This window comes from Sycon ciliatum, chromosome 10 (genome assembly GCF_964019385.1).
Source record: "Sycon ciliatum chromosome 10, ocSycCili1.1, whole genome shotgun sequence".
NCBI lineage: Eukaryota > Metazoa > Porifera > Calcarea > Leucosolenida > Sycettidae > Sycon > Sycon ciliatum.
Genome location: NC_088652.1, coordinates 18069866 through 18097365, shown reverse-complemented (window position 1 = coordinate 18097365; position 27500 = coordinate 18069866). Strand labels below are relative to the sequence as shown.

The following is a 27500-nucleotide window of genomic DNA, read 5'->3' as shown; positions in this document are numbered from 1 at the left end:
CGATAGCAATTACCTAGTTTCAGACCCAGAGTGAATTTGACGTGCACTCTAAAACGTGTCTGGTTTGGAGCCACCTCTGATTTGAACTTTTTTGAAGCGAAAAATTGGGCAACTTGGAGGCAATGGGTCAACACAAAGGAGTGACTCAGTTCGATTGACTCTGGCCCCAGAGCAAACTTCAACATGCCAGTTTCCTTCCACAAACATATTTCGAGTGAAAAATCAACGCTGATGATCGGTTTGGGTCTATACAAATTTGGCTGTCAAAGCGTTCCAGTATCGAACCGTCTACTCTACACAAAGGCAGAAGAGAACAGAGACAGCCGGCTAGGTCATTGTTGTAACGCTGCGTTTCATGCACATAGCAAAGCTAAGGCAATCCTCAGACTGTCTCTGTTCTCTTCTGCCTTTGTGGTAATGCTCCAATGATCCTTGTGGTGTTGAGCACTCTAGGCAATCTGGGAACTCTGGCTATTGTAATACCATATGCATGCATGTGCAGGATGTCCGGCGCCAGACAGGTGTGCTGGCATAGTGCTACATTGTCTATTTACCGGCACAAACAGCCGTGGCGCCAGAACACCTGAAGTGGCAAAGTGCCACTGTATCAACCAACCCTAGCCAGATTATAAGTACTTTACTTTCAATTGTACATGTCACAAGTTCTCACAACCATTAGATTTTAAACCTGATACTGTGATTTTACACTCATTAGTTTAGGGAGTTGAGACTTAGGGTGCGTTCTTATATTCTCTAGCTTCTAGAAGAAGAAGAAAAGAGAAGTCGAAGAAACTGGGATTACTCAAGAACGGGTCTCGAAGAATTCGGAGATATTTTGCACATGTCAAGCAAAATGAAGCGTCAAAGGGGCCGCGATCTTGACTGATGAATGTATGTGCGTATGCGAAAAGGGAAATGCGTACACTCATGATGAACACGAGGCTTTTAGTCGTAGTTTGCATGCGCTGATCCCAAACCGCGGGAATCTCCAAGTTTCAACCACCTCTGAAGCTTGGAGAGCTTTGGAGAGCCTCCTAAAAGTCGGAGAGGATATAAGAACAGCTCTCGAACTTTTCGTAGAGTCTCCAACTTTTCCGAGAGGATTTGAACGCACCCTTAGACTCAGATGGAGAGCCAATACTTTTTTTTTAATTATTTATAGTACAGAAAAAAGACCAAGGAACTACAAGTTACGCTATAATGTCCACTAGCACCACCACGGCACCAGTCTTGACAAACATCTCCTGCGATAACATTGTCGCCACGCATGACTGTCCGTGCATGCAGATGCATGCAGTGCAAATCCTGTTGTAGTCTGTGTCTATAGACTAGGTCACACAGCATGCAAATGATGATGTCATAGATGATGATGTCATAGATGATGATGTCATAGTGGTGAACAAGCGGAACCGCTTATGGGAGCTAAGTATACACGGTGAGTCAGCGAAACCGCATATGCAGGCTAAGTCAGTATACAGTGCTGTCGGGTGTATAGGAGGGGGAGGGGGGGGGGGGGGTGGTCAGCCTCCTACAGGGGCGTCGGAAGGTATTCGACATTGGTGCGGCCGAGAGATCACTACATAAAGCCCGTGCTCTCGGCGCACAGATTGCATAAGCCTACTCAAGCTCAACTGATGAGGGATGAATGCAGTGCTGCCAAACCGTCCGATTTTTCGGACAGTGTCCGATTTTTGAAGGCTCTTCCGAAAACCGGTCCGAAAAGGGAAACGTCCGAAAAGCAGCCAAAATGTCGGAGATCATTACTTTCCTATGCAGAAGTCCTGTACTTTCACTTTTCAGCGCAACTGAAGGCACAAATCACTGTACATTTGGTTCTAAAAGGCTAGCGCTTGGCTGTGGAAGTGCAAAGTAACATGCCTGGATCAGGCTGGATGGCATGTACGCTGACGGTCTGCACAGAGTCAGTGTGCGACCACACTCATCATTACAAAATTCATGACAACTCCGGGGTTACCATGGCAACGAAGCGAATTTTCATGGTGTTTTAGGCGATATTTTGAATTCTCTGTAAAAAAAATTGCCGAGGAGAAAAATTCGCACTATGTGGCCAGCCTTGGCGGTGAAGGGTGTCCGATTTTGGGCGAAAATTATTTGGCAGCACTGTGAATGCCCCGAAACACTGTGTATTGAGCAGGAAGTGGTGCTTTTTGCAGCCAATGCAGGTTACTGGTAGGCTGAGTGGAAGGTTCGATGGGAAGCGGAGGCAGGGAGAGTTCCTACGTTTGGAGTAAAGTCACTTTCTTCACATTTTGTTGTTGAAATGTACCGCATCACTCAAAACATTGTACATGGACACGGTATACTCACACAATGGATGTGTTTCTGTATCCGTCGAATATCACAGGCGGGACGGTTGTGAAGCCCTGTCCGATGCAGACCACCGTCACGGACGACGTGCCATTGCAAGTGCAGAACTCCTGGCACGGCTGTGCGCGCGCTACGAGGACGGCACGCGAACAGCACCACACGACCACCACCACTAGCGACACCAGCCAAACACGGGCAAACGGTGCTGTGGAGCAGCTCCGCCGCCGCCGCAGCACACCTTCCATGGCCAACGGACCAGGCCAAACAGCGGCACCTCTACGTGCTCTAGACGACGATGCTCCGCAAAGTTTGCACCCGGCGACGAATTTATTATTCTCTAATAGTCTTAGTTTCGCTTGGCCTTCGCGGTGAAGCCTATCTCAGACTCATGCCCTTCGCCAATCAACATTGTCCGCTGTCATTGCCATCAAGTATACGTCAGGAGACCAAAGGAATAGCTAGCACTGCTACCCGCGCTGGAAATACAAATAATTCATCTGGTTTTCTTTGTGCTGTCGTCGTGTCGAACAGGACTTCATACAAACGCCATTCCGCGCACAGCGGACATGCACCGCGAGCGAGCGCAGTGTCCGATTCAAGACGGATCATGGCTACATAACAGACAGGTAGGCAAGTGGTCTGACACCTGGGGCCGTCATCGTTTGCGGCCACAGCATCTTGATTGCAGACAACGAACAATGGACAGCAGGAGCAGAACTGAGACATGTCCCTCATCATCACAATCATGTACTGATGTAGGTCTACATACTCCACATGCACATACAGTCAACTTCGCTAATAACGACTGCGGATATAACGACAATTCGCGAATAACGACCGAATTTCCATGCCCAGAGCAAAGTCCCATCTAACTGTATACATTTGACTTCGGATATAACGACTATCTGAATAACGACAATTCGCGTATAGCGACATGCTTTTAGTGCCCCGTGGTCATATTCACTGCTTGAATAACGACTTTCTGGGCTTTTGACAGCTATTTCAAGTACCTGTCAGTCAAGTACATGTACCTGTCATGCAGAAGTACCAGAACCTATGGTGCACTGGTACCGGTGATGGATATTATTGCACACATGCAAGAAAATGCAGCCAAGGGGGGGGGGGGGGCGGCTTTTTCTTCCTTTTTTTATCAAAATTGTTGGATTTACCAGCACACCTACATGTATAATTATACAATGTACATGTAGTTGTACATGATTGTACAGTAAATTATCATACATGTACATATCTCTGGCCCTGTAGATGGCTCAAAAAGGCATATTTTTCAATTGATTTCCCTTGCATATTGAATTTTTAGTTCCTTTCAACTGCAATATGAAAATAAAGTACACATTGACATAGAGCAAGAAAAGAGCTTGATTTTGATATGCATATCATACTATACAAAATATGGGTTCACATACATTCAAATGGGACTTCGGTTATAAGGACACTTCGCGAATAAGGACACTTTTCTGATGCCCCGCCGAATGTCGTTATTGGCGAAGTTGACTGTACTCATTATTACTACTAGTACTAGTCTCAACCGACGCGACCCGGCACCCGTCCCTGGAATGGCGTTCATCATGTCATAATGCCTCAATTTGACAATAATACAATATACAATATACAATACTAGGCGAAATAAGCGATCATTAGGACTACGGATACCATGGATACTAACGCCAGTAACCATGGTAACGGGTACGGGTCGCTCTTCAAAATCTGGACAGACAGTTCTGAGTTCCGCATACATCTAGACATGACATAATAATAATAATTATTAGGCCAAACTAAAGAAGGTGTGTGGTTCGACTAACATGGACATTTTTTTTACGGGCGGGCGGGCGGATTTTTTTTTTTTAATATATATTTTTAGTACATGTAAATACACTGTATACGCGTATCGAGTAGACTCTACTACCAGCACAAGGCAGCAGTCGTACCACTCACTGCACTGCACTGCAGTACAACTACAAGTCAAGTCCAAAAGGAGCCGCCTGCGTCCGCAGACTCACGCCGCACAGCACGTAGACGTGGACGTGTTCAGTCCACGTACGTCAGTCACACGATAGCCCGCCGAAAAAAAGTTACGGTCGGGCTGAAATTGTACGGTCGGTCGGGTGAGTCGAACCACACACCTTCTTTAGTTTGGCCTTATTATTAAAATCTGGTCTGCACAATCAGTCATACACCTCTTGCCGGCCGTCTTGGCTTGTCTTGCCAAAGCCTAAAATAGACTTGTGTAAAAGAGCACAAAAGGCGGGTAATCTGAACAGGAAACTCTTCCAAACTCCCGGATCCCGGACATGACTCAGAAACGTCTCATGACTGTTGTCACCATTTCAGAACTCTGGCGGCACATGAAGCGCCTTAGGCCTAGGTTTGTGGTGCAATGGCGGCCATGATAGCGGTCATGATGCCGCTACCTCGAACAGTCTTCCACTCACTCTTCTCTCTCCTTTCGTGCTTCAATATCAGCTCCGATTCCGTTCTAGACGCTCCGCCCACTGTCGTCCTAAAATTACGCTCTGGAGGCACATGAAGCGCCTTAGGCCTAGGTTTGTGGTGCAATGGCGGCCATGATAGCGGTCATGATGCTGCTACCTCGAACAATCTTCCACTCACTCTTCTCTCTCCTTTCGTGCTTCAATATCAGCTCCGATTCCGTTCTAGACGCTCCGCCCACTGTCGTCCTAAAATTAGGCTCGGCGAAAATGGACGACAGCGCCACACGAAATGGCTCGCAGCAAGCAAGCAAGCAAGCAAACGTCACTCTTCTTCCCCGAATTTTTCAGGAACGTAATATGGCAAACAAACAGCAACAACCAGCATGCAAGAAACGTAGGGATCATAATTATGATTCTTGCATGCTGGTTGTTGCTGTTTGTTTGCCATCTTTTACACACAGCTCAGTCACAAGAGGTAGGATGTTTGCTTTGAATTCATATCTGGGGTGGGTTTGCCAGAGGCTGAGTGGAATATTATTGAAGAGATCAAGGGAAGCATGGAGGGGGGGGGGGGGTGTCTCTCAGCCGGCTTGTGGGTGTTGTGGGTACAGTAAAACCTGTAACTAAAGACCACCGTGACCAGCGACCAGCCTGGTACTAGGCACGAACGGTCTCACACTATGGTTATGCGGTGCAAACCTCTAACTAAGGACCACCTGCCACTAAAGACCGCTTTCTCTGGCCCCAAGGGGTGGTCGTTAGTCACAGGGTTCACTGAAGCTCAAAGTTTCGATGGAACATGAACATGGATTTGCGAATGGGCTGGCCACAAGGTTGGCTGCAAGTAGGCCCCGACGGATAATGCTAGAAAATTTGATAGTAGTAGTAGTAGTAGAATTTATTATTTTACTAGGGAACTCCCAACATGATGGATTCTGCTTTTCAATATGTTCGCACTCTGCTCCAAAATAGCACTGATAATGCTTGAATTCTGCTTCGAAAAAATGGAAATAGTAAACTACAAATAGTGGTATATTCTAAAATAAATGTTGCAGATTGATAACAGCATGTATTTCGCGGCACAAGTCATGTTCTACTTTTGAAGTATGAAACAGGAACATACAAGAAGCACAGATTCATCATTACTCAGCCGGCAAAGGCGCGGTAATAGTAGTCGCGAGGGCATTGTGAATTCTCACGAAAATCCCATATTTTTTGCAATAATATAATTTTAATCATGCTAGTTTTCGCAAGAATATGCTAATTTTCTGCAAAACCTGCCGGATTATGCTAGCGCAATGCTAGTTTCCAGAAAGTGCTAAATATCCTAGAGATAATGCTAGCACTATCCGCCGGGGCCTACATTGTAGCTGCAAGAAGGTGTGGTCGATCATCGGTGGGCCATCCATGGCATGGTGGACACCAGGGAGTGGTATAATACGTAATCATACTACCAAGAGTGCATAAACATGTTTATGGACTCTTGATACTACTCCCATCTGCGCCTTTGATCCTAGAGGGTGGTGGCGTTCCCACGGCGGATGCGGAAAACTCGGCTTCCAGCCGAGTCTCACGCGAACCGTGAAATTTATTATTATACTACTCAATGGTGTCCACTGCCCGCTAGGGAGTTCCGAGCAGGGAGTAGTACAATACCGGTATTGTACCACTCCCTGGTTCCGAGTACTAAAAAGCTGCTGCTGCCCACCGGTGCATACAATTATGTACATGCAGTATGGTGCAGGCAGTCTTGCTGTGCATGTGTGCACGAAGCCTGAACATGGCAGAGATTATGGTGGCTGCCAAGTAGCCCACCCAGCTTGGGCGTTTGGCAGATAATATGTGGGCAAAAATAAATTGGCAGAATGATTAATTTTGTTACTCTTTCTCGTACATATGTAGAGTAAAACCTGCAACTAACGACCACCCCTAGCCCTTGGGGCCAGAGAAAGCGGTCTTTAGTGGCAGGTGGTCCTTAGTTAGAGGTTGGCACCGCACAACCATAATTATTATTAAAATGAATGTGAGACCGTCCATGCCTGACGAACTGGTCTGTAGTACCAGGCTGGTCGCTAGTCACGGTGGTCTGTAGTACCAGGCTGGCCGCTAGTCACGGTGGTCGGTAGTACCAGGCTGGCCGCTAGTCACGGTGGTCTGTAGTACCAGGCTGGTCGCTAGTCACGGTGGTCGGTAGTACCAGGCTGGCCGCTAGTCACGGTGGTCTGTAGTACCAGGCTGGTCGCTAGTCACGGTGGTCTGTAGTACCAGGCTGGCCACTAGTCACGGTGGTCTGTAGTACCAGGCTGGCCGCTAGTCACGGTGGTCGGTAGTACCAGGCTGGTCGCTAGTCACGGTGGTCGGTAGTACCAGGCTGGCCGCTAGTCACGGTGGTCTTTAGTACCAGGCTGGCCGCTAGTCACGGTGGTCGGTAGTACCAGGCTGGTCGCTAGTCACGGTGGTCGGTAGTACCAGGCTGGCCGCTAGTCACGGTGGTCTTTAGTACCAGGCTGGTCGCTAGTCACGGTGGTCTTTAGTACCAGGCTGGTCGCTAGTCACGGTGGTCTGTAGTACCAGGCTGGCCCCTAGTCACGGTGGTCGGTAGTACCAGGCTGGTCGCTAGTCACGGTGGTCGGTAGTACCAGGCTGGCCGCTAGTCACGGTGGTCTGTAGTACCAGGCTGGCCGCTAGTCACGGCGGTCGGTAGTACCAGGCTGGCCGCTAGTCACGGTGGTCTGTAGTACCAGGCTGGCCGCTAGTCACGGCGGTCTGTAGTACAAGGCTGGCCGCTAGTCACGGTGGTCTGTAGTACCAGGCTGGCCGCTAGTCACGGTGGTCTTTAGTACCAGGCTGGTCGCTAGTCACGGTGGTCTTTAGTACCAGGCTGGTCGCTAGTCACGGTGGTCTGTAGTACCAGGCTGGCCCCTAGTCACGGTGGTCGGTAGTACCAGGCTGGTCGCTAGTCACGGTGGTTGGTAGTACCAGGCTGGCCGCTAGTCACGGTGGTCTGTAGTACCAGGCTGGCCGCTAGTCACGGTGGTCTGTAGTACCAGGCTGGTCGCTAGTCACGGTGGTCTGTAGTACCAGGCTGGCCGCTAGTCACGGTGGTCTGTAGTACCAGGCTGGCCGCTAGTCACGGTGGTCGGTAGTACCAGGCTGGTCGCTAGTCACGGTGGTCGGTAGTACCAGGCTGGCCGCTAGTCACGGTGGTCTTTAGTACCAGGTTGGTCGCTAGTCACGGTGGTCTTTAGTACCAGGCTGGTCGCTAGTCACAGTGGTCTGTAGTACCAGGCTGGTCGCTAGTCACAGTGGTCTGTAGTACCAGGCTGGTCGCTAGTCACGGTGGTCGGTAGTACCAGGCTGGCCGCTAGTCACGGTGGTCTGTAGTACCGGGCTGGCCGCTAGTCACGGTGGTCTGTAGTACCAGGCTGGCCGCTAGTCACGGTGGTCTGTAGTAGCAGGCTGGTCGCTAGTCACGGTGGTCTGTAGTACCAGGCTGGCCGCTAGTCACGGTGGTCTGTAGTAGCAGGCTGGTCGCTAGTCACGGTGGTCTGTAGTACCAGGCTGGCCGCTAGTCACGGTGGTCTGTAGTAGCAGGCTGGTCGCTAGTCACGGTGGTCTGTAGTACCAGGCTGGCCGCTAGTCACGGTGGTCTGTAGTAGCAGGCTGGTCGCTAGTCACGGTGGTCTGTAGTACCAGGCTGGCCGCTAGTCACGGTGGTCTGTAGTACCAGGCTGGCCGCTAGTCACGGTGGTCTGTAGTACCAGGCTGGCCGCTAGTCACGGTGGTCTGTAGTAGCAGGCTGGTCGCTAGTCACGGTGGTCTGTAGTAGCAGGCTGGTCGCTAGTCACGGTGGTCTGTAGTAGCAGGCTGGTCGCTAGTCACGGTGGTCTGTAGTAGCAGGCTGGTCGCTAGTCACGGTGGTCTGTAGTAGCAGGCTGGTCGCTAGTCACGGTGGTCTGTAGTAGCAGGCTGGTCGCTAGTCACGGTGGTCTGTAGTAGCAGGCTGGTCGCTAGTCACGGTGGTCTGTAGTAGCAGGCTGGTCGCTAGTCACGGTGGTCTGTAGTAGCAGGCTGGTCGCTAGTCACGGTGGTCTGTAGTAGCAGGCTGGTCGCTAGTCACGGTGGTCTGTAGTAGCAGGCTGGTCGCTAGTCACGGTGGTCTGTAGTAGCAGGCTGGTCGCTAGTCACGGTGGTCTGTAGTAGCAGGCTGGTCGCTAGTCACGGTGGTCTGTAGTAGCAGGCTGGTCGCTAGTCACGGTGGTCTGTAGTAGCAGGCTGGTCGCTAGTCACGGTGGTCTGTAGTAGCAGGCTGGTCGCTAGTCACGGTGGTCTGTAGTACCAGGCTGGCCGCTAGTCACGGTGGTCTGTAGTAGCAGGCTGGTCGCTAGTCACGGTGGTCTGTAGTAGCAGGCTGGTCGCTAGTCACGGTGGTCTTTAGTTACAGGTTTTACTGTACATGTATGTAAGAGCCATTCCTTCTCCCGGACAGGTGGATGGATGCCGTTGAAATCGTCCACAACCACATCCCGCCAACGCTTGCGTGGGCCGTGCTGAGGTCGAGATGCGGAGAGCTCCCCAAACAGGGTACACTTGGGCAGACGGTCATCGTCCATGCGGCCAATTATGGCCGAGCCATCGTAGCCGACGCTTGCGGATGATATCGCCGATGTCCGAGTCGATTCCAAGAGTCTTCGCCAATAATTAATGCCGCGTAGAAGTGACTCGATCATCCCACTGCTGGTGTCTCGAGGTGCCGACAATAGCCCACGCGCACTGATGTTGGAATGCGTTAAGACGGCGCAGATCAGGAGCCTTGGTTGTCCAGCTCTCTACTCCATACAGCAGGGTCGGCGTAAGAACGAGAGACACATACATGTACATGTAGACACAACGTTGGCATCGGAGGGACAAGGAGCGATTCCTGATAGGGTCCGGCGGATTCTGGTAAGTTTCATGCATGTTTGGTATGTGGATAAAAAAATGGAGCAGAATTCGAGGGATTGCCCGCCATAAGGTTTGTATGGTTCTGCCAATTTCACTGCTTTTTGAGCAGAATCTGCCACCTTTTCGAGCATTATCCGTGCACCCCTACTTCCCGAAGGCAGATGCCCGCAAGCAGCCAAACACCCGAGACGCCTTAGAAATCCCCGACTGCAGATAAGGCGCACAAAGACCATCCCGGTGAATCACGGACCCAAGATACCCTTGAATTGGTCTACAGCGTCGATGGTTTCATTCCCGAGATGAACGGGCTTACTGGTTGGAGTGTTGATTGACATGGCTTTGGTCTTTGTCAAGCTGACGGTCAATCCCCAACCAGAAGCAGGGGCCAAAAACGTCTCCGCGCACCGGTCAAAGGATGCCTTGGATGTGGCGTATAGCGCAGCATCGTCAACAAACAGTGCGACTCCCCAGAACCGCTCGGAGTGGAGGGAGGTTATCCACCGTTGTCCTCAGCCTCGTAATGTCTCCGCCTAGCCAGAATACCGTTGTGCATGCCAAGACGTGTCGCCGCCCCGGCAATCTCAAGCCGCGCGACGAACCTTTCTGCCGGTTGTCGTCGAATTAGTCCTTTCGCTATCATCATCATCATTGCCTTTGGCTTTGGCAATGGGCAAGTTCAAGGTTCAAGGTTCAAGGTCATCAAGAGTAAAATAATATTAATTTTTAAAAGCTCCCTACAATTGTAGGGAGCTTGTTCTTGGTGTCGTACTTCGAAGTACATGTTATGTATGTGAATAAGAAATGGAGCCATGGCATCTTCCCCCTCCCCCTTACTGCCTTAGCAGCAGATCTACAAAGTACAAGTAGATTTACACACACACATACAGTGCACTCGTACTCCTCGGCGAGTCCTATCCAGTATCCATGGTATCCATGATGGTATCCTCGCCCTCCGCCGGGAAGGCCATGCATCACAGTGGTGTGCATGTGCCTGTATTGCTAGTGTAAGCCTGTAATCAGGTAATGCATGATGCCAAGAGTAGATAAACAAGAGTGTGCAACTCGCGGATGGCCTGGCCCACGGCGGAATTTTTTGTTGACGTAATCTTTTCGACGACGCACGCGCTGCGAGCCTTTTGGAGAGTTTTCCCTCGTGCACTTGGCTGGGCTTTACACTACAAGTCGGTGCCCAGCACGTGCTCTCACACTGCTCTGCGGCAAAGCCGCGTTTCTCTGAAAAAAGGTGACGTAAACAAAAAATTCCGCCGTGGGCGCGGAGTATCTGCAGATTGTGCAGGAGAGATCCGGAGTTGCACACTCTTGTTTATCTACTCTTGATGATGCGATCCACATGATCCATCGAACACAAAAAGAGACCTCGCGAGCTCGGCCCGGCCCGCGGCCCGGCTCTCTCCCGCTAGTACCGCGGCCCGCGCGGGCCCCAAGGAACGCGGCGCGCGCCGACTTCACGTCAGTTCACGATCACTTGCACGTGGCGCTTTGGCGGTTTTTTTTGACATCACGTGCGCACGTGCAAGTAGATCTAGAAGAAGAATTATTTTTGGAAGAAAGCAACACGTGCGTGCAGGAAGAAGAAGTAGTAGACTGAGAAGAAATGCTACTTTTGCTGTAGAGTCAGTACTGCACGCAGTGGAGTGCCTCATCCTGAATCAGTGACTGTTCCTGCTGATGTTCTCTTCTGGTCGCGACCAGTGGATCTACCGATTTCTTTGATGAAAAGGTACGCCCGCCCAGTGGTAGTGTTCGGAATCAAAAGAAAATGTTCATGATTTCAAAGTTTCAATCCCTACAACCCACCGATACGAGCAGATATACGCGCCTGTGTGTGGCAGGAAAGACTTGCAGGCTAAGCCGCTTACTAGTGATACTAGGCGCTTCTGCTACAGGTGGAATCCTGATAATTCGAACCCCAAAATGCCAGGGAAAAACTTCTACAACTATAAATGAAGGACCTTATGCCATTTGTACAGATCCACGAAATCCCGTAGAATCCCGTAGACCCGGTAGGGTGTTGAATGTGCAGGACCCTGTTGTGTCTTTGTGGTCCACTTCACAACAATAACACACACAGAAGTCTCTGCTGTGAGCACGGTGGCTCGGCAATGGCTTTATTATTGATATTATTATATCTCCTTCCTGAATTTTTTTCTTGAATAATTGTACGTATAGGGCCTGATAAGAAAAAAATAGCACAAGACACTGCTGCTACTGTAGTCGCACAGCAAAACACACAGAACACTACAAAATGTTACAATGAATGTAACAACACCCGTCCAAGCTAAAGGACCGACATCCTTGCCCCAGGACGGCATCTCGAAACCCCCACACACTCACCACACGGTCATCATCCAACTTCAGTTCAATCATTGTATTCTTCCCCTGCAGACTCAACCCCCATGTCACTAGCCATACAATCTGAAGCTGTATGTAACCATACAATGGCCCACGACGCACACACCACCCCTACTTTTTTTAACTAAAAAAGAAAAGCAGTCGTAACTGCAACAGCCACATGGCCAATAAGAAAACCAATATGATATATCGATAAACACACACCCAGAAGTCAGGGGTGGGAGGGTGGGATACAAACTGCACCAACGAAAAGCCACTGCGAAGTGACAGGAATGCGGTCCAACACAACATTTTTGCTGGTGCAAAAAGTTGTGGGGAAATCCCAAAATCGGTGCGATTTTGCATGAGCCCAAATGTTCAAGTTACCCACAAAGACACAAGCTTTCCAACTCTCTTTGGCCGTTGGGAAGCGTACCGTTTTCTGCTATTTCCACTAAGAGATGGGGCCTGAAGGCATTTCATACGAAAACTTTTTCTGACAAAGATCTACAGTCCATTCAGAAAAAAATGAACTTCTAGCTTTTGGCCATAAATGGGTCAAACGTTGAGTTTTTTTAGAATTTTTTTCTGCAATCCCATATGGAATCCTCTTCCAATTATGTTTCTGAAGTTTTTTTTGTCCAAAAAGCAAGCCATAGCAAGAATAGGATTTCGGCCAGGTTTTGCCCCAAAAGCACTGAGTTGGGAAAAACCATCAAAATCCAGGCCGTTTGACCCCGCCTGCAACAGTGCATTCTGCAGTTCGAACCCCAGTTCAGGCACCCTTTTTGGACCCTTTTTCAAATTTCAAAGCTCGCAGCACTGCACTGTGTACGATGAAATCACGAAAAATCGCCAAATACGGGAGCTCGCCAGAGCCAGGACCCATCTTTTTATGAATGGACTGTAGCTAGTCATAAGTTCTAACCAAAGTGAAGAAGCTGGAAAAGCGATTACTGGTCATTTATTTATTATGACGCTAAAAAGGTCAAATGCGCATGCATAGCACACAATGAACACCCTACCGGGTCTACGGGATTCTACGGGATTTCATGGATCTGTACAAATGACATAAGGTTGATTACTGTACTAATATCGGGACATTGTAATAATTATCCAAACATGTACGGTGCCCACAATACATTAGAGAGGTTTACAAAACAAAAATGCGTACAAGCTTTCGCTCTACGTCATGAAGTGAGAAACTTCGCACGAACTTTCGCAACTTTGGACGCGAAACTTGCAGGGAACGCGAAATGAACTTTCGTGGGGAAATTCCGTGAGATGGGGTCATGGCGTACGTGCACTTGGCGCGTGCAAACTACGGAAATATGCAGAACACAAAATTTGTGCGAAGATTCCTACACTTTTTCGCAAGGCCTGTCGCGAAACTTCGTTCGAATTTTCGTCTGGCAGACCCTCTCTATTATGTACATCAAATTCTTGCTGTGTCACGCAGAGTTGCACTACGTACCTTGGACACAGATCTAGTGGATGCTGAACTGCCTGCGCATGCAAACGAAACTGACTTGTTGAAAAATATAGTGAACTTCGAATTGTGCTTTGCTAACTTCGAATTATCAGCACAAATCCCACACATTAAGGACGTTTAGCAACGCGAAAGTTCGAAAGAAAATTCGAGTCTGGGAATGAGTACAGAAACAAAGGTCGAAACTTCGAAAACTTGGACGCGAAGTTGCAGTGATTTGCAAGGTTAAAACCCTTTGGAGTCCATCACTTTTTTGCTTCCTCAGAATTTGTGGCAGTCACGAAAATCCGCACTCAATTTCCAACATAACTTTGGCTCTACTTCACCGATTTTGAAGATCTTGGGCTTGTTGGAAAGCTCTTGATGAGAGAAATACAATGAGCCCAAACTCGCCAAGAGCACTACTCATTGTCCGCCACAGCGCGCTCCAAACGCGAGTCCAACTCCAGATCTGAGACGAAATTGGTCTCCTGCAGCCATTTCACTGAATCTAGCTCGGAACTGTTCAAATTTATTCGCGTAGAAGCTTACCTTGCCGTGACTTCGCGCCGCGCCGGTCCTGGCACGTACCGCCTGTCGTGAAGCTGGGAAAATCCCTTTTTTAACGCACTGCTGACTCGCAGCACGCAACGTAGAAAGTCACTAGAAACTCAAAATGTTCGATCGCTCGCAGATCACTCAAACCTCATCGGAGAGACTTCGGACCTGTTGGAGGCGATAGCTAAGAGTTTTCTCCACCACCTAGACCCGTCTAATTGATGTATAACTACATATACATGTAGGTCGATAACAGGAATACGTCAAGGCACGTGCCTCTAATATTTCCCCTGGTACAGTCAGACCTCGCTTAACCGTGCACATCCGTTTTCCACAAAAAATAATATCCGAATCGGCGAGGGAACCGGATAACCGAACACCGGTTATGTTGGATGCATCACGTATGTTGTAAATCTGTAACCAGCTATTTTCTTCCGGATAAGCGAGGTCTGTATCTATCTCACACAGCACTGGTTTTTTGTTGATATGTAACTGAGCGTTACGTCATTGTGGACACGCGGTCAAGAGTTGGTGGTGCCAATTTGTCTGAAAAGTGGGGAAGAGTACTACCCCCCCCCCCCTCCAAAAAAAAAATCTTTCGACCTTCGTTCAGCACGAGCATGTTTGTACCTGATTGCCTGTGGATCGCAGTCCAGTGCCTGCTGTGAGGCGAGAATCGAGTCACGATGTGCGAAATTCGCTTGTACTTGCAGCCAGCTGTGGAAATAGCTGTATATCAGTGTACATGTATGCGGGTCCTTCCTCGTAATACTGTTTAAAAGACCGGTAATATTAACGAACATTTAATTCTAACGAGTTAATGAATTTGAAAGAATCGTTAACATTTGAAGTTGTTACTTCCTCCGCGTCATCGAAATTGTCGCAGTTTGACTTTTGATGTAAAATGCGGTATTTACTCACCAGCACTCGTACCAGAGGCAAGGGATCGGACATAGGCGATAGTCATCAGTATAGGGTGACGGCAAAGTTCTATTTTCTGTTATTGGAAGCTGGAATTTTTGAACTAGACGCAATTTCTTCGCTGATGTCGCTGCGCTGGTAATTTCGACTCGGTGAGATCAGTCAGGCGTTGCAGCCTGCACATTTCTCGTGCTATGGCCATTCACTCAAGCCCCATCACTGCTTTACCTTAGCTGGGGTGCGAATGACTTCGTGGAACAAGTGGCAGCGCTTGGAGAAACATCGAGGGGTCGGCAAACTAAATGCCTGCAACAGCGATAAAATTTGTCGCTCTGGCTGAGACACTCAGTACTACTACTAGTACATGATTGTACCTGCAAGAGCCGTGTAGACTCTACACGTAGTGCTAGTGATGCACGCGCAGGTGCCGTACCATGGTATACCAGTGCTGAAAAAGAGGGCGCGCTGGACGTGATAATACACTTACCTGCATGAGCTGTGGGCATGCCACGGCTAAAAAAAAGTTCATTATTTTCAAGATCGAGGTGATTCCGCCGACGGTAATCAACCGACCTCGCAACGATCGTGTATTCTTACTAGGCTTCGTTGGTGGTGAAGTAGAAATCATCCAGAGCTAGCAGACGACAAGCATAGCAGCCCTTGTCCTGTGGAGAAAGTCAAAGCGTTTGAGACGAGGCGCGACCAACTTTCAACCTTCCTTGAAATATTTGGGAACGAAATTTTTGCGTCCATTGACATCAGCGACGACGAGGACTTCATCTCTGCATGAAAACTCTCAGTCCAATTGTCCTAGTACGTTACTCTAGTCTTCAGACTATCATACTGTGTAATAAGTTTCGAATGGCTTAGTTTATGGAGTTGTCAGTAACAAGTGACAAGTCACTAGTCAAACTGCGACAATTTCGATGACGCGGAGGAAGTATGTGCAAAACGATATGCACATGTACAGTCATTTGCCGGTTTTGAGACAGAATTCGTTAGAATTTCACCTCGCTAACCCACAAAAGTCCGGACATCGTTAACTTTAGTTGACGTTAAAATATCTGGTCTTACAGTAGTAGACAATCTGCGGGCAATGAAAATAAGTTTATCTTGAAACGTGAGATTCCCAGTACACATTATTGCACTTGATGTCTTTGCGAGAGCGCAGAGCACAACAGGTTACACGTTACGGGAACGAGAAGAGCGAGCAAGGGACTTCTTCGCATCGTGTTCCCGCAGCGTAGAGCAGAGCATGTATAGTATTCCAAAAAGTTCCCTTATTCAAACCCCTTCTGAACGACATCTACCCCGAAGGGTTGGGATACAGTACACGCAGAAATATTCTTCTGGAATTAAATTTTGTCGTGTTCGTCCAAAGAATTTTGGACTAAATTTTTTAATTTAGTCCAAAGTTCTTTAAAATGCAGGAGTACCACAAAATCCCGCCAGAGTGCCCCTACCTCCGTGACCGTTCTAGGAGATCCAGGTGGGGAGGGGTGGATGGGCGAGTCCTACTGGCCGCATTCGGTACTACATGAACAAGTACTCACCCTACGAAAACTGTGCGTGAGTCTCGTACACCGACCAAAGGTCAAGAGCAGGGCGTCGTACAAATCCTTAAAAACGCAGGGTTTGTGCGATCCCTCTGGTCAAGAGAGTGTGAACTGTTGCGTACATTTCCAATCGGGTCGAGCACGCGTCTGTAGTGCAGTACGGCATCACACTTCACAGAGTCGTACGATGATACGTCAGGGAGGGGCGCCTGGGGGAGACGGGGCGTTCTGGCGGGATTTGAAGGTAATAGTCTAGCCTTTCAGTAGGCTTCAACATTCTTGGACGAAAATATCACCCAGACAAGTTGATTTTTGGGAGGTGGAAGAAATTAAATTTTCTGCACCCGTCTGTGGACGTGTTTGTGTGGGAACGTGTGTGTGTGTGTGTGCACCAGTATGTCTGTGTGTGTGTGTGTGTAGTGCTGCCGTAGGAGCATTGCAGCACGACAGGTGACCGTCATTGATGTGCTGAGCATACAGCTGTGCGTCGGGCCGAGCCGTTCACAGTCGGCTGACGGGAGCGACGTATCCAGCAAGTGGCAGACCAAGCTGGTATGATACGGGACACATCCTTGTGTTGCAGCGCGCATCCAGAGAGCCCTGTAGTGCCCCGTGCCTCAACAGGGTCAGCATTACCTTCCCTGGGCCAGCACAGCAGGGGTTAGTCATCCATATCCACAGCTCAGTGGAGACTCAAAACTTCGAGTAACAGCTACAGACAGTGGGTCAGTGGAGACTCAAGACTTTGAGTGACAGCTACAGGAGCACAGTGGCAAGTCCCACTGCCTGTAACTGTCACCACTAGCGCTACTGCCACCGCTGCTGCTGCTGCTGCTGCTGCTGCCTCTACTGTTACGGCTGCTTGTGGTGCTGGAAGCACTGAGTAATGCAAGGATGGCCCTGCATGCTGCTCTGTGTAGAGTCAGGCAGCCGCTGATGGTTCAACGGCAGCACACCACCACCATCGCCGCCGCAACAACACCGTCTTTAGGTGGTGCTTGGATTGCTCGCAGCTGTATGCCTGGCGTGCTGTGTGGCCGGCGGCTTTTAATGACGGACGAGTCCAGTAGTGATCATCCCCTTGCTGCTGAGCAGCCAGAGTGCCAGCGCCTGCTGGATGCAATAGAGAAGAACGGACCAGGCACCTGTACGTTCAGATCATCGGCAGACGTCCTCGAACAGCTGAAGAAAAGAGATCAAAGCGAAGCAAATCGCGACCGCCATGGGCCGGACGACCGCTTGGCGAAGCTTTTGGAGCACATGAATGGAGACGGGTCAGGTGGTGCCAAGTTTAGGACACTAGAGGAAGTGCTGGGTGAACGCCGCGTCCAACGACTTCTGTCTCGGCATCGGGAACGGTCAGGGAAGCTCCTACAACGACAACAACAACAACAACGTGAGAATGAAGAGCGTAACGCGGTGCGGAAGTGGCCGTCACTATCGCCACCAGCAACGCCACCGCCACGTGCCACTGCCACGGTATGGACGTTAAACAAACCACCGCCGTCATGTACAGCAGATTCTCACCAGTCTCCCAAGGTACGCAAGCATATCCTACCACAGACGTCGCATGCATGTACCGATGCCAAGGAAATTAAGTGGACACGACCAACACAGACGTCATATGCACATACCACTAAACATGATCACGGAACACGTACAGCAGATTCTCACCGGTCTCCCAAGGTACGCAAGCTTATCCCACCACCGTCGTCACATGCACAGAAGATTGTCCACCGAACAGGTGCCAGTTCCGGGTCCTCACCCTCCAACCGAACCGGGACCGGGTGAGTTCTTGTACAGTCCCCTGTGTGTGTGTGTGTGTGTGTGTGTGTGTGTGTGTGTGTGTGTGCGCCCGTGCGTGCGTGTGTGACTTTCTTGCATGTTGACTTGTGACGCTGTTAGAGTCATGGAACCCAGGGAGCGGAAGGTACGTCTCACATCTACAGAGAAACCTGTCTAAGACGACCGCTCAAGCTAGGGACCTTCAAAACCTGGTCTCTGTTACCAGGTGGTCTTCTTAACCAGGGTCATTTGACTGGAAATAGCATCCCTTGGTCCTGGTTTCAGCAGTCTTCAAGGATAGGTGGTTGCCTTATCCGAGTGGTCGCCTTAACAGGTTTTACTGTATATAAGGACATGTACCCCAGGGCATGATTTACACGATATCGTATTACAGTTTGCTAGGCAGTGGCGCATACTTGCGATGGTAATGTCATGGTAGTGCAGCGAATAGCTGCTGTGCTTGCCACTCATCGGTGGATAGCTGGCGTGCGGTTTGTACCTGCACCCCAGCACTGTACATGTAGTAAGTGTGGGGCCGGTTTCACGACTGACACATGCCCCTGCCCCCCGAAATGGGGTATTACAGATAGTACCCCATTTTAGGGTCCTCAATTTTTGGGGCAGGGGCATATGCCAGTCGTGAGACCGGCCCGACACATACTACAGTGCGTATGGGTTATAGCGTGGTCGTGTAAAAGAATAATATACTGCCTACAAGAATGAACTCTCATGTTTTCATAATCATAACATGGGTTTCAAGTGCACTTTTATTTTTACAAGCAATTTTATCGCATAGTAGAATATATCGGTGCTAAGAATGGAGTTTGTGTAGCGAAACATGCCAGATTAGTACAAAGTGTATCGCCTGTAGTAATAACATCTGTCCAATTCCGTTCTGATGTGACCCGCATTGCATCACACTGCTGCAGGTTTAGCTGTTGTGGTCCTGTAACTCATGTTGCATAGCCACATGACATGGTAAGCCTATGGGACTATGACCAGCCACATGCACACTAGCACTACATTGCATGTACGATGATCTTCCTGCCCCTGCGCACATGCACATCATATGTCACACGTGATTTATCGTGCGTAAGAAATATCGGAAATAACTGTCCTCGGGGAAAATCGCGGCAAAAAATCACAAAAAAACGCGGGGAAAAACGCGGCATAATATGGCATAATTTGCGGTAAATATGCGGTGAATGTTTTATGATGCGGCAAGTTCGCAGTTGATATGGGGCAATTTTCAGTGAGTATGTAGTGAAATCAATCAGTTACAAGTCTCTGGTGTAAGCACTCGTCATATTTGATTACAAAGCCGCCACGATGAGACGTTGCTGACCGAACAGTGCAACAAAAAAGTTCAAAAAACGCGGGGAAAATCGCGGAAAACGCGGTCTTTTAAAAAATCGCAAAAAACGCGGCCACGGAATCGCGATTTTCCCCGGGGACAGGAAATAAGAATAGAAAGTCGTTTTTCAAACACCCACGCAATAACTGATACCTACTGGACTTTCTGTAAAGCGATAAACTTTCGCGGCGCGCAAGTTTTGCATTTTCATGAATTGGGCTGGTTCACGATGAGAAACTTTTGCGATTCTATCTCTTCAGTCGGATCTTGCACGGCCTACAATCAATGTCCGGAGACGTTTGCGGCGATTTATATTCGCAAATGTGTGATGGTTGCGAAAATAGCGACATTTAATCTCTAGCGAAAGTTTCTCACTTAACAGTACCCCGCGTTTTGTACTGAGCACGCGGTAATGGAGCACACAAACTCGCAGCGCGATTTGCTAAAACTGCTTTGCGAAAATGAAAAAAATGAAAAACGACTGCTTTACAAATGTGAAAGTGTGTAGCACTTTTGTTATGCGTTTGGATTTGAATTTTTAGAAGAAGTCAAGTTCGCATGCATCCACTAACGCATCCAGTCCACAAGACACTTCACATGATACTGCACAGCAGGAAATTTTCGGACGGAAATATTTTCGGACAAAGCCGAATTTCGACCTTTCGTACGGATTTTATTTTCGTACCAGTGCTGCATGCTAAATGCACGTGTTCGCATGCGGTACGCATGTATAGTGTACAAAACTTCACAGGAACAAAATTTAAAAGTACGAAATACATTTTAGTACAAAAGAGGCCATGTACGAAATCGTACGAAAATAAATTCCGTCCGAAAATTTCCTGCTATACAGTAACTGATCAGGAGTGTTTTCTGGACTGGATGCGTTAATTGCGTGGATGCATGCAAACTTGAATTGTTGTAGAAATATTTTTTTTGCCTCCGCCCTCCGTTGTTGTTTTGTATTTGTTTTATCACATGTCACATGACTGTTGCCATGGATCGGGCCAATCACTGATCTGTATGAGAGCGGGCAATAAATCAGTCCAACGCCCGTCGTCCGTGACAACCCTGACAGTGACACTGGACGCGTGAAATCTACGGGTTGTGTTGTTTCATGTCCGCCTGCCCGTGGTGTTCTCTCCCCCGTGTACATTGTCTCCTGTTGAATGCTAACAAGTCTTACTCTAGCTTTTCGTGCATGTGTGCCTCTGTTCTTTGTGCAGAGATGGAACCAGCTCTCGTTTTCCTGAGGAGGAACCGCAACAGCAGCAGAAACGGTCAGAGGAACTCCTACAACGACAACAACAACAACAACGTGAGAATAGAGATTTGAAACAACAACAACAGGGTACAAAAGGGAAGCTTGCCAAGGTAGTTAAGTTGGACCCACGACCACCATCGCCATCACGTCCGACCACTGCTAAACATGGCGACAAACCAGCAACACAGATCATGACGTGGGGAGGTCGTGACCAGCCGCGCGTGACTAGCTCTCCTGTGCACACCGCTCAACACTCCAGTAGTCACCCAGCAACAAGCACAGGTGGCGACAAGCGTGACACAGCGTGGATGTGGCTGTTTCCATCATCATCGCCACCAGCAATGCTGCCGTCACGTGCCACCAAACATGATCAAAAAACACGTACAGCAGATTCTCACCAGTATCCCAAGGTACACAAGCTGAACTCACCCCAGACGTCGCATGCACATACCACTAAACATGATCACGAAACACGTACAGCAGATTCTCACCAGTATCCCGAGGTACACCAGCTGAACCCACCCCAGACGTCGCATGCACATACCACTAAACATGATCACGAAACACGTACGGCAGATTCTCACCCAACACCGTCGTCACATGCACACAAGGGTGTCCACCGAACAGGTGCCAGTTCCGGGTCCTCACCCTCCAACCGAACCGAGACCGGGTGAGTTGTTGTACAGTCCTCTGTGTGTGTGTGTGCGCGCCCGTGCGTGCGTGTGTGACTTTCTTGCATGTTGACTTGTGACGCTGTTAGAGTCGTGGAACCCAGGGAGCGGAAGGTACGTCTCACATCTACAGAGAAACCTGTCTAAGACGACCGCTCAAGCTAGGGACCTTTAAAACCTGGTCTCTGCTACCAGGTGGTCTTCTTAACAAGATGTAGTGAAATCAATCAGTTACAAGTCTCTGGTGTAAGCACTCGTCATTTTTGATTACAAAGCCGCCACGATGAGACGTTGCTGACCGAACAGTGCACTCTGTGTACGTGTAGTGCAACAAAAAAGTTCAAAAAACGCGGGGAAAATCGCGGAAAACGCGGTCTTTAAAAAAAACGCAAAAAACGCGGCCGCGGAATCGCGATTTTCCCCGGGGACAGGAAATAAGAATAGAAAGTCGTTTTTCGAACACCCACGCTATAACTGATACCTACTGGACTTACTGTAAAGCGATAAACTTTCGCGGCGCGCAAGTTTTGCGTTTTCATGAATTGGGCTGCTTCACGATGAGAAACTTTTGCGATTCTATCTCTTCAGTCGGATCTTGCACGGCCTACAATCAATGTCCGGAGACGTTTGCGGCGATTTATATTCGCAAATGTGTGATGGTTGCAAAAATAGCGACATTTAATCTCTAGCGAAAGTTTCTCACTTAACAGTTCCCCGCGTTTTGTACTGAGCACGCGCTAATGGAGCACACAAACTCGCAGCAGCGCAATTTGCTAAAACTGCTTTGCGAAAATGAAAAAAAATGAAAACGACTGCTTTACAAAAAATTTTAATGTGAAAGTGTGTAGCACTTTTGTTATGCGTTTGGATTTGGATTTTTAAAAGAAGTCAAGTTCGCATGCATCCACTAACGCATCCAGTACAGAAGACACTTCACATGATACTGCACAGCAGGAAATTTTCGGACGGAAATATTTTCGGACAAAGCCGAATTTCGACCTTTCGTACGGATTTTATTTTCGTACCAGTGCTGCATGCTAAATGCACGTGTTCGCATGCGGTACGCATGTATAGTGTACATAACTTCACAGGAACAAAATTTAAAAGTACGGAATTCATTTTCGTACAAAAGAGGCCATGTACGAAATCGTACGAAAATAAATTCCGTCCGAAAATTTCCTGCTATACAGTAACTGATCAGGAGTGTCTTCTGGACTGGATGCGTTAATTGCGTGGATGCATGCAAACTTGAATTGTTGTAGAAATATGTTTTTGCCTTCGACCTCCGTTGTTGTTTTGTATTTGTTTTATCACATGTCACATGACTTTTGCCATGGATCGGGCCAATCACTGATCTGTATGAGAGCGGGCAATAAATCAGTCCAACGCCCGTCGTCCGTGACAACCCCGAGAGTGACACTGGACGCGTGAAATCTACGCGATTTGAACACGGTGATTGTGTACAGCGCAGTGTACATGTGAACGCTTGTTCGAAAGTGGCGATCTCAGCTTTTCTTTTTCTTTCCTTTCAAGTGTTGCTGCACACGAGGTCAACTTTCTCCTTTAGTTTTGATTCTTTCAGGTTAGTGTCTTCAGTAATGTTAGGCTGAAAGTGATAAATTCATTATGGCATAGTTGGTCGGGCAATAATGGATTTCCAGTCCCCTCCAAGTGAGCCCTCGGGCTCACTTGTCGGGCACTGAAAATCCAGTATTGCCCTCCCAACCATGCCATAATATATCCGTATTTTGCATCGAGCAGATCATAGCCCCTACCCCAGACCGCATGCTTCTCGACCCCGGACTTGGAAGATTGACGTGACCGTGTGTGTGTGTCTTGTATGCAACACACATACACACACACACACACACACACACACACACGCACACACACGCACACACACTTGTTTCTTGTACACCAGCGACGTCCAAGCTGAGTTGATGTAGTACTGAGATGCCGAGGTCCAGTTTCCTGTCTTGAACAACCTTGTTTTGAATACTTGCCGTTTCAATGCTTCCTTCGCTCTCAACGAGAGAACGAACATTCCAGGATCCGACGCGGATCAGGCAGCGTCTCCTCCTCTCTCTCTCCGTGCTTGGGCAGATTTTTGAAGCGCTGGTCTCTGTCCACTCGGGGGTTTGCCAATCCGCCGCGAGTGGGAAATTCAGGCGCAACAAGAAGTGGTGCCATCGTTCGACACCCCGTCTTCTTCTTGCGCTGGCCCAGAATCTCTTGCGCTGAGAATTACATGTCCTGGGACGGCCCTGGTGGACCAGAGCCGCCCCAGGAGACTCGTGGAACTAACTACTTTCGACAACTCGGAAAATTCAAGCCGTCCCCAGAGGGAACAAATTTACACACACACACACAGTCGCGTTCAGGGCAGTGATCTGCTGACCTGAAATGCAGCCTAGACCAGTGTACAGCCAGCAATGTTCGACAGTGAGTGCAGAAACCTGCCCCCCCCCCCCCCCCCCCCCCCCCGCGCGAGTGGGACGTTGTGTTGTTTCGTGTCCGCCTGCCCGTGGTGTTCTCTCCCCCGTGTACATTGTCTCCTGTTGAATGCTAACAAGTCTTACTCTAGCTTTTCGTGCATGTGTGCCTCTGTTCTTTGTGCAGAGATGGAACCAGCTCTCGTTTTCCTGAGGAGGAATCGCAACAGCAGCAGAAACGGTCAGAGGAACTCCTACGACGACAACAACAACAACAACAACAACAACGCTCGTTTGAGCTGATGGAACGTACTACAACAGAACAGCACGTCCAAAAAGAACGGTTGGAGCAGCAACAGGTGGAGGAGCAACAGCAGCAGGTGGAGCAGCAGCAGCAACAGGACCAGCAGGTGGAGCAGCAGCAGCAACAGGACCAGCAGGTGGAGCAGGAAAAACAGGTGGAGCAGCAACAGGCAGAGCAGCAGCAGCAGCAGGTGGAGCAGCAGCAGCAGCAACAGCAACAGCAACAACAGGACCAGCAGGTGGCGCAGCAGGTGGAGCAGCAACAGGCAGAGCAGCAGCAGCAACAGCAACAACAGGACCAGCAGGTGGCGCAACAGGCAGAGCAGCAGCAGCAGCAACAGCAACAACAGGACCAGCAGGTGGCGCAACAGGCAGAGCAGCAGCAGCAACAGGCAGGGCTGCAGCAGCAGCAACAGCAGCAGCATGATCAAGAGATGAAGAAAGCCCCGTCGGTCATGGCTAGCATCAACAATATGTTCGACAAGCTGAATAGTCTTTGGAAGAAATGAGTGAGGTGGTGACAATCTGTGTCATTCATGTACCTGCTCACTTGCATGGCGTCCTGTCTCTGTGTCAGCTTGCCTGAATCTGGTCACTTGCTGGGGAGTTCTGCCCTGCGTTGACCCAGTGTGTCCCAGGTCACTTGCTGGAAAGTTCTGCCCTACAGTAGCCCGTGTGTCCCAGGTTACTTGCTGGGGAGTTCTGCCCTACAGTAGCCCGTGTGTCCCAGGTCACTTGCTGGAAAGTTCTGCCCTACAGTAGCCCGTGTGTCCCAGGTTACTTGCTGGAAAGTTCTGCCCTACAGTAGCCCGTGTGTCCCAGGTTACTTGCTGGGGAGTTCTGCCCTACAGTAGCCCGTGTGTCCCAGGTTACTTGCTGGGGAGTTCTGCCCTACAGTAGCCCGTGTGTCCCAGGTTACTTGCTGGGGAGTTCTGCCCTACAGTAGCCCGTGTGTCCCAGGTTACTTGCTGGGGAGTTCTGCCCTACAGTAGCCCGTGTGTCCCATGTTACTTGCTGGGGAGTTCTGCCCTACAGTAGCCCGGGTGTCCCAGGTTACTTGCTGGGGAGTTCTGCCCTACAGTAGCCCGTGTGTCCCAGGTTGTTTGTACTGCAGTAATAGATGTGTGTACTGCACTTTCGACTTGGCGTGTTGTGCCTGTGTATACTATCTGTAGCTGAATGGGTGCTAGGCCTGGGCTGGTGTTCTTGTTTTGTTTTTTGTGCGTTGTGTGTGTGTGTGTGTGTGTGTGTGTGTGTGTGTGTGTGTGTGTGTGTGTGTGTGTGTGTGTGTGTGTTACTGTGTGTTACTGTGTGTTACTGTGTTTCGGTGCATGCAGCCATATTGCACTACTCTCTTACTAGTAGTAGAAGGCCACGCTTGCTGCTCCTTTCTTTTGTCCTTTTGTGTTTGCTTAGTGTCAGTAGTCAGAGGGGCTGGTAATCTGGCTCCTTCCCCTCTCCGCGTGCATCGTTATAACTCTCCTGCTCTGTTCTTCACCTATTAGATTTTCTTAGGTAGTTCTTATGTTCAGCGTTTTCAATTTCCTCCGAGCTAGTTCGTTTTGTTCTGTTTCGGCAACTTTTGGAGTGCAGTCCATTTTCAACTCTCTCAGCCGCGCTGTTTCGTGTTAGCGCTCGTGAAAGTATCACTTTCCCATTCCATTTTACTTGAATTTTGTTGTTGACTGTTGTCACTGTTGTTTTCACCTTTTTATTTTATTGCTTATTCTTAGCGTTTAGGTCTTGACATTGGGCAACTTGCAGCTCCAAGCTGCTGTAGAACATCACTTTGATTTACTGTTTATGCCTGTGTGTGTGTGTGTGTGTGTGTGTGTGTGTGTGTGTGCGCGCCAGCGTGTGTGTGTGCGAGGCACAAGTGTAACGCTGTTCGCGCAGCCAGCGCGCACTCAGTCTGGCGTTCCCCACCCGGTGGACAACACGCCTCCTGGTCTTCCCCTCATGGGGTCACATAGCCAGCCATGGCAGTGGAAGAAGGAAGGTGTGTGTGTGTGTGGAAGGTTATCTGGCGCTAGTCTTGATCTGTCTCATTCAGATCTTGTCCGCTATCGTTGCTATAAGAGAAAATCTGTGGGTGCACATCCAGTGCATTTGCAGATTTGCGTGCTTCTCTTGCGACGGGCGTATACATGGTACATGGTGTGTGTGTGTCTTTGCACTTAGGAAGTTCAGCACGCCTCTGCCTGCATGTGCAGGACATGTGGAGTGACGTTGGTGGTGGCAAGGAAGACATGACCTCAGCGGGCGAGCTATGTGCTTTGTCACGCACACTCTACACCAGGGGGTTGTAGAACTGCCTGCTCTACACACAACGACACATCGAAGACAAAAACCCACTCCGGAAAAGAGAGCTTTCACGCCTGTCGCATGACCACATGGGGCAGCCATGTTGGTTCCAACTCCACTCAACTCCTAGTATAAACAGGGAGTGGTATTTTACGACTCCCTGGTACTAAACATTTTTTACTTTCGCATCTATGGGTCACATGATGTCGGCCATGTTGGTTCCACTGTCCACATGACATGATCACTTTCTGCACAAATCTAGTCACATGACATGACATCACTTTCTGCACAAATTTAGTCACATGACGAACTGATGTGAGCCCTGCCACTGAGCCGCCACTCTATAGGTTGTTACACAGAGTTCATGATGACGGCAACCGAGTTTGCCATCGGCAGGAGCTTTATACAGGTACTACTGTTGTGGACATGGAAATCCGGTCGCACGTCTAGCGGCCCCAGGGCGCTGGCCATGCAGCCGTGAAGCAGTACACACATGCATTATGCGCCGTTGCAGTTCTGGTCGCATCGGATCAACATGATTATGCACTGCATGCACCGCTCTGTACGCGCTGAGGGCGCCGGCCCCGGTCAATCGACTGGATTTCCATGTCCGCGACAGTAGGATGCAAACATATTGGCAGAGGCTTTTCGATTCACTCACATCAGTATTCTACTGGGCATGCTGTGGGTAGGTTTTAGAAGAAATATTACTACTCGTTTGCCATTTAATGGCAAACGAGTAGTAATATTTCTACTAAAACCTACCCCCAAATTTTTGTTGTTGTGGCAATACATGTCCACCAATACCTGTGT

The 27500-nt window shown here is 49.1% G+C and overlaps 1 protein-coding gene across 3 annotated transcripts in view; it reads left to right on the top strand.

Annotated features, from left to right (window-relative positions):
* The window catches only part of LOC135826395 (putative uncharacterized protein DDB_G0271606), a 43183-nt gene extending 16998 nt beyond the window's left edge, over positions 1-26185 (top strand). Inside the window, exons 1-4 of one of the 3 annotated variants that reach the window (XM_065339006.1) lie at positions 11293-11463; positions 16998-18364; positions 20940-21647; positions 24268-26185. In XM_065339006.1, the coding sequence (XP_065195078.1) occupies positions 17472-18364; positions 20940-21647; positions 24268-24892 (2226 nt within the window). In that variant the 5' untranslated portion in view covers positions 11293-11463; positions 16998-17471 and the 3' untranslated portion in view covers positions 24893-26185. Of the gene's footprint in view, positions 1-11292; positions 11464-16972; positions 18365-20939; positions 21648-24267 lie in introns of those variants that run through there. The other 2 variants (XM_065339005.1, XM_065339007.1) reach the window with 2 other exon arrangements.
* Positions 26186-27500: the final 1315 nt, after the last annotated feature.